Source organism: Schistocerca gregaria, chromosome 8 (assembly GCF_023897955.1).
Source record: "Schistocerca gregaria isolate iqSchGreg1 chromosome 8, iqSchGreg1.2, whole genome shotgun sequence".
Lineage (NCBI taxonomy): Eukaryota > Metazoa > Arthropoda > Insecta > Orthoptera > Acrididae > Schistocerca > Schistocerca gregaria.
The window spans coordinates 82787350-82801026 of record NC_064927.1 but is presented as its reverse complement, the minus strand read 5'-3'; the positions used below and the strand labels follow the sequence as shown (position 1 = coordinate 82801026).

Here is a 13677-nt window from a genome sequence, read left to right as displayed (position 1 = left end):
GGTATGTACAACAGATATTATGTTAATGCCTTTCAATATAAAATAAATTGTCAGGGGATCAGAAATGAAAAGGATTACTTTAAATCGACGTAATATAAGTGAATCAAAAGTCAAGTGAACAGAGAGCTACATGATCTCTTAGCAATGCACAGACACATTGAAGAAGTTGGATAGGTGATCATGGTATGAACAAAGTTCCATATGCAACACGAAGCATTTATAAGTTAGACTGTGCTAAAGAGTTTCAAGAGTTAAGTCTACTACGCTTCACATTACATGACAAGTCGATTTCTATCCCAGGCTTCGTAGCTGTTCACAGCACAAGACAAAGAATTTGAAACTGCATGCGAAAGTAATTCCACTCTCGGCATGCAGAGCTACATTAATATCCAAATGAGTAAAAATTTAGCCTTCTAATGCAATTACCACACGATTGTTAAACGAAATAACTTTGCAGATATGAAATGCCTACGAGAAACCTCAGTAACGCGAGCTATGTCGCCAAGCAGCAAAAACAGCTATCAACTCCATTCGAGCCAACACTGCATTACAAGGCAAACTCATGACAGGCCATAAGGTTCAAAGCTTACTGTTGGTACACTATACTAACTTTTTCATACATCAGCAATAACTGACAAGTGAAATAAATTAAATAAATAATTCAATACTGAAAGTAGCTTTTTGACAGGCATTTACAGCATAACGGATCATACTTCTCATTTTCAATGTTAAGTGGAATATGAATAAAAAATGGATTCAAATGGCTCTGAGCACTATGGGACTTAACATCTGACGTCATCAGTCCCCTACAAGTTAGAACTACTTAAACCTCACTAACCTAAGGACATCACACACATCCATGCCCGAGGCAGGATTCGAACCTGCGACCGTTGCAGTCGCACGGTCCCGGTCTGCAGCGCCTAGAAACGCTTAGCCGCCGCGGCCAGCGGAACATGAATAAACCTAGAGGTGGGTTAAAATGAAAAGTAGCCTCTACCAAGCACTTTCTCTGTAGTTTTGCATAAAATAGATTTAGATAGGTAAAAATAGATGCGTTACGTTGAAGAGTAGACCGAAATTGTTGATCCAAGACCAAAAACCTGCTTATTCATTCAAGTTAATAATACAGCAATTACCAATTTCTTAGCCGCAGTTGTCTTTGACGATCCAGAACGCTGGTGAGTGTTCATTATCTAGAAGTAACGAACAGATGGAAAGTATGGTTGCTGTTGACTTCAATGCATCCAATTTTCAGAAGAAAAATCATTTGCTCTGTTCGTTCAGAGGACTGGCACCTGGTGACCACGTAAATATCGTAGAGCACACTCTGATACTCGTATTTTCTGCTACGTTTGTCACACAACCAGGCCCATATGTTTCTTTACGGACTGCATGTAAAGTATTGTGCAAGCTTAGATTATTAGGTGTTTTGAAGAAAAGGCTAACATATCGGTGCCATACCCCAGTGGATAAGTGCAGTGACTGGTAGTTTTTCTGGTAGGATTCGATTCCCACTGCTCCGATTTCCTTTCTTTTTTTTCATTTTATTATGTTCCTCGCAATATTGAACTTAAATTGTCACAGATGTGATCTCAGCATTCCGTGCTAAGAAGGGCTTACAGATGAAATCTAAAAGTTTTATTTATAATTGAGAGGAAAACGATATCTCACTTCGTTCTCGAGTTATTTATTTTTATCTTCGGTATCCACTCGTGTATTACACGATCACTTCTGTCCCTGTACTTTGGGAATCATGTGGTCATAACAATCGTCATATATCATAAACGGCTCGGTATATTGGAACGAGGTTTTCTGCAAACGATAGAGCGCAAAGAGGTACAGATGTCATATGATAAATACTTAAAACGTTTTTATTGACTGATATTGAAAGTAAGTCATCCACGGCAGTGATACAGTGGACAGGACAAGGTACTTATATATGTCAACAGTGATTAATCTCTCTAAAGTTTTTCGCAATGGTGTATGAGGAATTTTCGAGTGGCAGTTCACGAAAGGAGTACCAAACACCAGCTGTCAAGCACACTGGTTGCACACTGGTTGTCAAGCACATTGCCTCTGGTTCGACTCCCATTGCTACCATTGTTTTGGTTTTCCTAATCTTCATTTCATTCCCCATAAAGTTAACGATTAATTATAAATTTATATCAACAGAAATAGTTCAAGTTACGTAACTTAAATTAATATATTCAATTGAATTAGGAATACAACATTTGTAAAGCAAATCGCCATAGGTCACCACATTTCAGATCACACTGGACCAGAGGGTGGTATATTGGTACTGTGTTAATCTTATTGCTGTTGTTGTGTTTTACAGATATGGCAAGTGTGTTCTTTTTATCCCCTGTAATTATATTTTCAGTGTAATTAGTATCTAGGAACTACAGTTTCTAATTAAAATAACACTCTTTCTAGGATGTACTTGTTGCACGTTATAGTGCGGATACTTTTCTGTGGCCTGCTACTCTGGTTACTCTACTCGTGGTCAGAACCAGCACTGGAGATGGTTGAAACAGCAATGGAATATTTGTCTTCTCTGTTACATGGAGCTCCAGTTATTAGAGCACTCACAGACCAAGTTCCTGTCTCTTCTACTGTGTTGCCAGGTGATGAGGCTAACGTGACAAACAGCTGACACTCTGTTGTCAGTTTTGTTCAAATAACCAGCTTAGATTTTACACTAGTAACTGGTTCCAATAAGATTTCCTCATTCTCAAATCATTTATGAAGGAGAAACTTTATTAACAAAAGCAAGTCTCTAAAAAGAAAACTGTAGACATCCAGTCGTTCATCGTATGTATTGCATAATCACTGCTAACAAGTACAAGCAACAACAATATTTTTGGCAGAATTCCTTACATGTCTGTCATCTTGTTACTGTATCATTGTTTTATTGTGGAAAATAGAAGAGTACATATTCATCTGTATCAGCGCTAATAAAAATCGTATGTGGTCTGGAACAATAGAATATTTAAGTTCAAAATACGCATTTAAAAATTTGAAATTACTCGAAAACTCTAAGTGTCTAGTTAGTTTAATTGTATCTGCACTGGTTTATGAGGTAAGTCACATTATGTGATTAAATACAATAAATTAATGATGTCATGGCATATTCTGCAAAATAGTGATAACAAATACAGGTCTATACCACATTAAATAAATAACAATTTGCATCAAGTACATAGCAAGTATGCATTAACACTACATTATCAGTGTTTGGTGCATCACTAGAAGACCATCCCCACTGCACTAGTAAATAAATGATAGAGAAAAAAATCAACTCACAACACGTTGCTAAAAGTACTAAATCTATATTTCAAGAATCATTACCACTTCTAGCCTAGGATGGGAGTACTTAATTATTTTATTTATGCTGTGTATAACTTTGTGCACAGTGGTAAGGGGAGGTGGGATACGGAGTCATGTGGCGACTGTCCTCATAGGAAAGCCAAATAGAAGCAGAAATGGTCAGGCAACAAATTAACACTGTAAACAGAAGATTCATTTAACTTGCATTTATCCAAGTCGACAAAGACTCATTACAATTAATGCAGCAAGTAATAGAGTTCAGCACTCAATGTGGAAAAGTAAGAGGCTCTTTAAACTAAGCACAGACAATGGTATCACGGCCGCGAATAGGCAGTGTCTGTGTAGCATCATATTGCAAAGAGTTCTCCAACTGTGTGTGGGATTATCTCGCTGTTTGCCATTCATCCTTTATTGTGGCGACAGAGGGCGCTCATGATACAGAGCCACTGGAGTTGTGGCTCAGGAGGTGTGCTCAAATTGGATCCACTGAATGCTGTACGACCACAGTCGCAGTCTGTTATTAGCAATTCAGTTGCCACCTTACGTAGCCCATGGGGTGGTATCGATATATAGTATGATAATTTATTTTCTTATTTAACTTGATCTGAATGTGCCATCAGGCCCTCTCTTACAACCGATGGGGGTTTCACACATACACCACAATTTTTCGTCATAGATACCTAGGCAACAACAACTTTCATATGATAGATAGTATTAAATGAATGTCAATAGTGACAGTGTGGGTAAGTATCTACTGACTTATGAACTTATAAAGTAAATACTAGCAGTATTTGTGCTAGTACTGCTGCTGCTACTACTAGTGATAATACTAATAACAATAACAATAATAATCACAGTAATAATAATAATAATAATGCCAATAATAACAATAATAGTGATAGTGGCTGGTACAAAAATAATTTGAAGGTGTTCAAAATGAATGTTGTCTAATATAACAATTTGTGGGGAAAGGAAATTTAAGGAGACTGCACCGTTTAACAATACTGTGAAATGAGGAAGTTCTGGTGGAAAGAAAAATGTACAAGGGTAGCTAGAACATACAGGAACAAATGTATACATTACTGTTCTCTTAGGAGGTATGATATTAACTGTCTCCTGAAGATGGAGATGTTATTCACTTCTCTAATATACTGCAGGGGATTATTGAAGGCTGGTGTTTTTGCTACTTAGGAGGACTTTACGAAAGAGGCTGAAAAGACCAGACAAGCACTTTATTTACTACAAATTAAAAATTCCTAATACTTGGGAGTAGGACTCGCGCACTGAGGGATCTGAACAAACTTGATTATGTATACAGACGGTTCATCCATTCCCCCAATCCAGAATTTCGAGAATTTTTCCTGTTACCGATACTGATCATGACAAGATACCAAAAAATGGGATGTAAGTGGCCATATCTTTTGGGCGAATTTGATGTAGAAGCTTACATTTTTTACACTGCCAGAATACTATAGACCTTCGCATGTGAGATAAATTTCAACTTGATACGTCTACCAGTTCATGTCACAAAGGGATCTTCACAGTTGGACAGACAGATTGAGAGATGGACAGACAACAAAGTGATCTTATAAGAATCTCGTTTTTACCGACTGAGGTATGGGACAGGGAAAAAGGGTGATGGTGGAGGACCTACATGTAGCCGTCCACACTTGACTTACCTGGCAGCCATCTGTGAAGACACAGTCGAGGTCAGTTGTTGTCAAGAGGCATCTTCGTGCCGTGACTGAGGTAGACATTGGTTGCTGCAGTCTCTCATGTATGTAGGACCTACTGCACCTTATCAAGAAAAACCTCAGCATTTGATCGCCATATCCCGGTAAACCGAGAGCGAATACAAGCTGCTGACAACCATGGATGGAGCACTGAGCAAAGGAGGTGGGGTGTGTCATCCTCGCCAATGGCCCCTCCAGGTCACTTCCTGCTAATCGACATACATGCGCTCTGAATATGCCCACATGCAGGACACAAGAGCAGCCCAACAGGAAGCACCCAGCATAACACTTGCAGGTTTCAACCAGCCAGAGAAGCTGTCAGAGATCACGATATGCATGCAATACAAAAATATATGTTACATGATTCTCTAAATACCGGGAATATTTCCAGTAATGATGTGTTATTAACACACCTTGACCACATCCACCAGCAATAGTAAGATTCTCACTCTACTGAGCTGTACGGAAGTGCAACTTGGGTATTACCCTTCCTTTTTATCCATCTGTGGACCTATGTGGCAGTGGCGGGAATGCTGAATGTCCACTCTTCCACCACAATTCTTGCCTCTGAGTGCATGAAAGAGTTAATTTCGCTGTTAGCATTAGGTTAATACAAGTTAATTGATGCATAAGCACTTGGAAGAAGAAGTAGTCTGAAAACACTTTGGAGGTAGGAGTAAGTTACACAGTAAACATTTCATTTGATGCTTCATTACATATCCAATGGCAGTAAAAGATTAAATGCCATCACTATCATCCTTTCAGAATAAGGATATTATTCGTACACCTGCAAATATTTAAAGACAATGTAAACAGTTTTGTGCTAAAACAGGCAGTTGCTGCTCTTGTAGATGACAACAAGTCATCACAGAGGTATCTCATGCAGTAGGACATGATGCAGCACTCCACAACATGTTGGAGGAACCGCAGAAGACAAAGTCTTTGTTGTCACAATACCACCACCATCAACGTTGGGGATGGATGGATTGCAGCTACTTATTGCAAGAAACACTCTGTTGTATTTGTGTAGATATGCAGTTCACATTAAGGTAATGGGAGACGAGAAAGTTACCAACTTTTCTAGTTGTGGATCGCCTCACAATAATTATCGTGCGAGCTCATGATTTTCCACCACAGAAAAACTGTAGTAATGGTTCAGTACTCCTGAAGATCAATGTTTGACAATATTAGGTTTAAGAGTAATGATGTGATTTGTGTCGAGTCTAAAATTTCCTCATAAAACAACTATTCTTTTAGTTATTTTCTCCTGTAAATTGTTATTTCAGGTAAAAAAAATTGTATCCTAGATAGATGATGATCTGGTACACACTGTACGCATCTGGTGGTACAACGCAGTTCTAAGGCTCAATAGTAGGCACCTAATGTCCCATTATGGTTCACACACAATCTGTCCAAAAGCATCTATGGTACATTCAATAGTAACATGCCCACCCCTGTTTCTAGCATCCATTACATTGCTGCATGGTTTGCATATCACTCATCGAATGCTACAAATAGGATGAATGCTATAAACATTCATATAATGATGCATCGAAAATAACAATGAAATCAAACTAGGAGCTATATCTCAGCTGTTCCCTGTAATGGTAAGACATAACACACATCAAGTGTAGTTCACGTGAGGCAGTATTCTGCCAAATTTAGCACATTTGAGGCACTGACATGGGAAATGTAGTGAGTCAAAAAATAGTAATTTTTGAGATTTTTTATCGAAATGGTAGTAAGACACATCACCAGCAGCATAGAAGTAGCAGAATACCAAAGTTGTGAGCAACTGTATTCTTACAAAATCCGCAAGATGGGGCTTGTACTAACATTGTTCAGGCTTGTACAGATATGGGAGTAAGTCAACAAGCCACTGAGTTAACAGCTCCTACCACATGGCCAATCGTTCATTACAGTGTTACTGATTCGGTAGTGACGTACTATGGGTTGTTAGTACGACAAAATACCTCCAAAGTCTGTTATTTAAAAACTGGTAAGTCTTATCTGCCATTTGTAATGAAGTTTACTCTATAACATCCAGTGGCAACATCTGGTTTTGTGTTATATTATGATCTAAACGATTTGTATTCTTCTTTTGTGTAGACCATTTCTAAATGGAAATATAGTTGACATAGTTTCGAAGAGAATCACGTACAGAAGCTGCAGTCAGCGTTTTTCAAGCAAAATTGAATAATTAAACTTCATTTCCTTTTTGGTTTAATCAACATTGTGCAGATAAAACAAATAAATCTACCTAATACCGACTGTTCTTCCTTAACAAAGAACAAATATCTGTGACACACTCTTTACCTTGGAATGGTGGGCACATTCAAGTATATGCGAAGATATTCCACGATATCCAGAATGAGATTTTCACTCTGCAGCGGAGTATGCGCTGATATGAAACTTCCTGGCAGATTCAAACTGTGTGCCCGACCGAGACTCGAACTTGGGACCTTTGCCTTTCGTGGGCAAGTGCTCTAGCATCTGAGCTACCGAAGCACGACTCACGCCCGGTCCTCATAGCTTTACTTCTGCCAGTATCTCGCCTCCAACCTTCCAAACTTTACAGAAGCTCTGCTGCGAACCTTGCAGAGTGAAAATCTCATTCTGGAAACATACCCCAGGCTGTGGCTAAGCCATGTCTGCGCAATATCCTTTCTTTCAGGAGTGCTAGTTCTGCAAGGTTCGCAGGAGAGCTTCTGTATAGTTTGGAAGGTTGGAGACGAGATACTGGCAGAAGTAAAGCTGTGAGGACCGGGCGTGAAACGTGCTTCGGTTGCTCAGATGGTAGAGCACTTGCCCGCGAAAGGCAAAGGTCCCGAGTTCGAGTCTCGGTCGGGCACAAGGTTTTAATCTGCCAGGAAGTTTCATTCCATGATATCTTAGCATTAGTACAAAAGCGTGTTTATACTTTGATTGAAAAAAAAAGCAAAAGAAAAGGGATCGTTGTTTCTCACATCAGAGGGGTAACAATCCACAAACCCACATCCATTCAGTGAAATACGTTGAACATGACAGTGATCTTATAAGACTCAAATTTCGTCATTTCCTACGAAGGAAAGCCACTATTAACAGCACAAATCTTCAAACTAATATTTGAGTCCTAATCTTAATATCTAGAGTATCTACTGCATCTTTAAGAAAATAATCGTATACCACAAATCAGACATCAACCAGTGATTTTATCGAATCATTTTTAAGACATTGTTTCCCTAAGCCTTCTGCCATCACCCTCAAATTGAGACTTGTTCAGCATGTGGCTCAAAAGATAAAACAAAATGTGAAGTGAGACAAGAAAAGCTGAGTTTTATGTCTAAAGGAGAGTTAGGTCTCAGGAAGGAGGAGAAAGCTACGATGGTGATGCTGCAACATGGATGCCCTCAAGTAACACATGAACCATCAGCACAGCTGGTGTTATGAACGCCCACGCTCACTCACTCCAACAGGTTTTACAGTCGTCAGCTATCGAACTTTAACGTTTGCACTGATGCTGAAGTTACTTGCAAGAGTTTCCTGTGATTGTGGGGTGCTTGCATTTCAGGTCGCAAAGAAAATGAGGTGACCTCTTGTCTTCTGAAGGGACTCACATATGATATAATGCAAAACAAAACTCTCTGTGGTTTGATAACTGCGACAGACAAAACAAATATCAGATAGTTTTAATAGCCTTATTCTAGGCAGTGGTCAACATTATGATTTATAAAGTAAACTGAACATTTGTATAATCAGGGATTTCTTACCGTCCACACAGGATATGGTAAGTATTGGGACAACCTATTCTCTGGCGAAAAGTACCATTATCCAAGATGGCGGCGATGACATCATCCAAGATGGCAAATAGGACGTCATCCAAGATGGCGGCCATGATGTCATTCATGATGGCGGATTTTGATGGGAAGTTTCAATTTTGGGGGAAGATAGGTCAAATGGGCTACCTCCACTAACGTAACACCCCTCCCCTCCCCCAGAAAATGGCGGGAAGTTCAAATTTAAACAGGATAATGCATTACACCATGGTTATCAATACCAATCTAAGATAATCGCGGGACGATAGGTCACTTGGTCTACCCCCACTAACCTATGTCATCCGACTGCTACTTCTTCCTAGGGACTGGCGCCAAGTTTGAATTTTGGTGGTAAAGAAGGGTCAATTCGTGTATCTCTACTAAGCTAAAAAAGTGGCACGGAAAAAAGGGCATTTGGACAAACCTAAGTCACCTGGCTGCCACCTCTTCCTAGGGATTCGTGGCAAAAGGACTCGACCAGTGCTAGACATAAGTCTTTATTTTGCATGCACCAGCCTTTATTTAAACAATTTCATACAGTACAGCCATAAAGTATGTTCGCCACAAGGTCTGGAGTCCAACTGACCTAGTTCACAGTACTGCCACCAAAGGGTGCTGTTGCCTGTAAAGTAACCCAAGATGGTGGTGGAAAATGGCGACAGACAGTGTCTCCACCAAGAGATCTAGAATGCAACTGACCTAGTACACAGTACTGCCACCAGAGAGTGCTGTCATCCCTTCTGTAATGTAATCGAAGATGGTGGTCTGGAGGGGGAAAATGAAGCGAAAATGACTCTTCCTATGTTGGGCTGCTGGGGGGACTAAGGAAGGAGTGTACTTTATTTATTTTGGAACAGTTTATTTAGGGATGGAGTATATTTATAACACAGATACAGAACACACGTTCTGACATGCTTGGGGACATGCCGCACAGCCCACAGACCTGTAAACTGCTGCTAAAAACGTTCTGCAGACACTCAAACAGCTCATAAACAATCGAAGTAAATTCAGCACAGACACACAAACTCCACCTAACTAATGCAGTCCACAGATGTGCAGACACAAAATCAACTTGTAAACCATCCAAATAATGCATAGCCTAGCCCACAGACCCGCTCTAAAAACAATAGAACAGATACCCAAACAATGTACACAGACACCACCCACTGCCCCCTGTCCACCAGACCACACAGACAGATACCAACAGCCCTGCGAAGTGATGCAGCCATCAGCTGTCAAACCACACAAAGGGTCCTGTGTGGCCGGCCGGAGTGGCCAAGTGGTCCTAGGCACTGCAGTCTGGAACCGCACGACAGCTATGGCCGCATGTTCGAAACCGGCCTCGATAATGGGTGTGTGTGACGTCCTTAGGATAGTTAGGTTTAAGTGTTTCTAGGTTCTAGGGGACTGATGACCTCAGATGTTAAGTCCCATAGTGCTCAGAGCCATTTGAACCATTTTGTGTTCTCGCTCAAGTCCCGCGTGCATGAGTTGGCAACATCCATTTCATACTTGGTACATCAGAAATTCGTCTCGAAATACATGTTCACCTAGGCACCATCGCTGACACTAGTGGACAGGAGCGAAGACTTATTTACAGAGTGCAGATGCTCCCCGCACAATCGTGGGTTCGCCGCTATCCTCCCTCTACCTGCGGTCTGGCGAAGACACTGCAGAAAACCATTTCAGAAAAGCACAAGCTGATTTCTCCATAGCGATTCTAACAGATCATGCATGAGGTGTGGCCGACACATGCCCGTGCATAGCCACTTACCATCGCAAGTGCATCTAGCAACGTTCTCCATGTCATACTGAAGCCACATTACTATCTAAAATATAAAACAAGTTGAACTGTAGTAAATGTCATAGTGCCCCACAAATACTTAATGTGCACTATTGTAGCGGTTTTCGTGATGTCTCAGCTTGTATGCACGGAAATTCTTGCCCTTAGAGAACCTGTTTACGAAAATAGAGCAGAATAGCATCGAACGCACTCTTCCCAGCGGTCCTAACGTGATACCCCGTCCATAACGTGTTATCTTTTCTGCTTTCAACACATACAAACGTTCCCACCGCTATGTAGAGACTCCTATATCCCATCACAGAGGATGTCTTGTGAATGAATTGGGCATTATGATTGGCTCTTATCCAATTTACCCACCGAATTATTGATGCCGCCAATATCGAAGCACCCACATCCGCCAGTATCGAAACACCCACATTTCCTTCATTCTGCAGACAAGACTTTCAGTGGTAAAATTATTTTGCACAAATCGCTAAATTGCATTGACAGTTAAACCCGCAAAGTTCTCTACAGAACACCAAACACATACAGAACTCACAAGAATATTGGAATCCAGGAACATATTTACCAGTGTAACTACAATTTAATATTACGATTGCTGCTACAGTCCAACACTGAACGATGTACCGGTAATGTCTCCTCGTGACAGCTGTGCTTGTGGAACGAATCTCAGTATCTATAGCGCACATAATTTTCCGTGTAAGAAGTCTCTCTCATTCCCTCGCAGTTATCGATGTGCTGAGTCTACACGTCCCTAACGATAGCATATGCAGGGCTTTTCTCTTTTCGTGCCACAACATAAACCACAATAACTTTACAATGCAATGTATATATACATTTTACACAACATAAGCCACAGTAACTTTACAATGCAATATATACATATTTTACACAAACAATGCAGTTATTTTTTATACCTGTACAGCGCCTGAAAAAATTATCATATGCCTACACATACACCAGCTATATGTCAGTCCTTGGGAAGCACCGTCCACCTTTTCTGTCTTAGTACAGACGTGACTTTCAGCAGTAAAAAAGCTATTTTACACTATCGCAGTATTGCACCAGCAACTAAACCACGCAAAGTGCCACACATATCGTCAAATATATTAAGACCCTTACTCAATTACATTTCTCTCCCAGTGAGGACAAGAGCTTGAAGATTAGAGTGTGAAACCAATCTCCAAGCCAGCAATATATCACTCCGCACTGTGGCGATGTGGTAGACATACATTTCATGTCCTCCACCATACATAATCATCCCTTTTATATCAGAAAGCCATCAGTGGATCGAAGTAACTCTCGGAACTGTCGTGCAAAAACTGGCCTGTTTCCCCCTAGACACAAAATCATTACTGTTTCTGATCTGGATCTGCTTTCCTGCTTGATTTTTTCTATACGTACCTCCAGACTATCCAAATATAAGAACAAATATATTTTCGCATGGTTTGCACACATCAGTATCCCACAGATCGCTCACTCAATTCCAATGATGCAGACAGGGAATTATTTGTCTACAAACCCCAAACTTTGGCTATGTGGAGTGTGCTCTAGACCATTGAGTAACTAGAAAATTATCCCATCTGCAAAGAGATTTACTCGGCAACTCGAAACAAATAGAGGAAACTGATATTTCCACTCTCGAATACCAATGTCGGTAATGTAGTAGATTCCATATCATCCCTATAATTTACAAGGTTAATTAAAATGTGTCTCATGTCTAGAGAACCGGCAAACGTGTCTTCCATATGCTAGATGCACACACCACAATCGATCTCCTCTCAACTAACTAAAGGCGCGAAATGTGCAGAAGCAGTCAGCCGAACAAATTACATGGGCGGGAATAACGATCCAGCGCAAATGCACCTCCATATTGAATCTCCTCAAATTTCCACGCGATCACGAAAGCTATCCAACACATAGTAAGTATTAGTTCACTATTTTGTCATCTAGAGGACAACACAATTCATATACATTCCTACTCTCCAACAGGCATCTCCTGTCTGACAGTCCTACCATTGACGGGAAACGTGAATCACCCCAGCACAGGTCACCGGCACTGCAGGCCGAGCACGTACAGGTAGAATGTTTATCCTAAGAAATCGGTCACATATATATTACAACCAACAACCGCGCTCTCAGCTGAATGACATTCGACAGTGAGCGAAGCATCAGAAATACAATCTGTTGACGGCTGGGGCTCTGGAAATAGAAATATCACTACCATTCTTATGACTTGACTTACTCCTCCCCTGCTATCACAGTACTCCACGTCAAATCCATACCTTCTTTACGACTGGACATAGTCATTTGCTTTACACATGTTGGAACATAAATACATACTATATAGGCCTGATGTTCAAATGTGAACATATCACGCACCCCCTACTGCTAAGTATAATACTTCCTCGCTAACTGATTACCTACGATACAAAATAATACTCAGAGAAAATCAATCTTCAATGGACATGTCTCATAAGTTTTTCTTGCGAGTGGCACCAGCATGTCGTAGAAAGAAAGGTTTAATGGGAATATGTTAAAAAAAGCTCAATCCCAATAACTACTATATGTTACTGTCACAAGCGGTCATGGTTCTACAGGTGCAACCAATTATCCATGTTAGAAGCTATACAGGCTTTATAAATTGAGGTACGACATTACTTCTGAATGAGGTGGTTTTTTGTCCGGATAAATACTGTGATGGCGATCACAGGAGTGTATAGTATCAGACCAGCACTCTGATACACATCGCCTGCGCTGCACTCTTATAATAAAATCCCTGAATTTTGAAAGTGGTTCGGCTAAGGAATGTAGTATGTATGAGGTATCTGCGACTCCCTCACGGCACCCCATTTCTATAGTACTTGTAACGTTTCCTGTCTCTATACCATATCAGAGGTGATATATGCACTGCGTCATAGGCGATGACTGATAGAGAAGGATCACAAACAGTAGCAGTAGATGATGTGCTGATTGAGGTCATAAGAAAATGTACACTAGATTCTCAGATCTCTAGTGT

The 13677-nt window shown here is 40.5% G+C and overlaps 1 protein-coding gene across 2 annotated transcripts in view; it reads left to right on the top strand.

Annotated features, from left to right (window-relative positions):
- Nucleotides 1-3160, top strand: part of LOC126285286 (fatty acyl-CoA reductase 1-like) — a 159327-nt gene extending 156167 nt beyond the window's left edge. For both annotated transcript variants that reach the window (XM_049984574.1, XM_049984575.1), the window contains one exon: nucleotides 2434-3160. In XM_049984574.1, coding sequence (XP_049840531.1) covers nucleotides 2434-2653 — 220 coding nt within the window. In that variant the 3' untranslated portion in view covers nucleotides 2654-3160. The remainder of the gene's footprint in view (nucleotides 1-2433) is intronic.
- Nucleotides 3161-13677: the final 10517 nt, after the last annotated feature.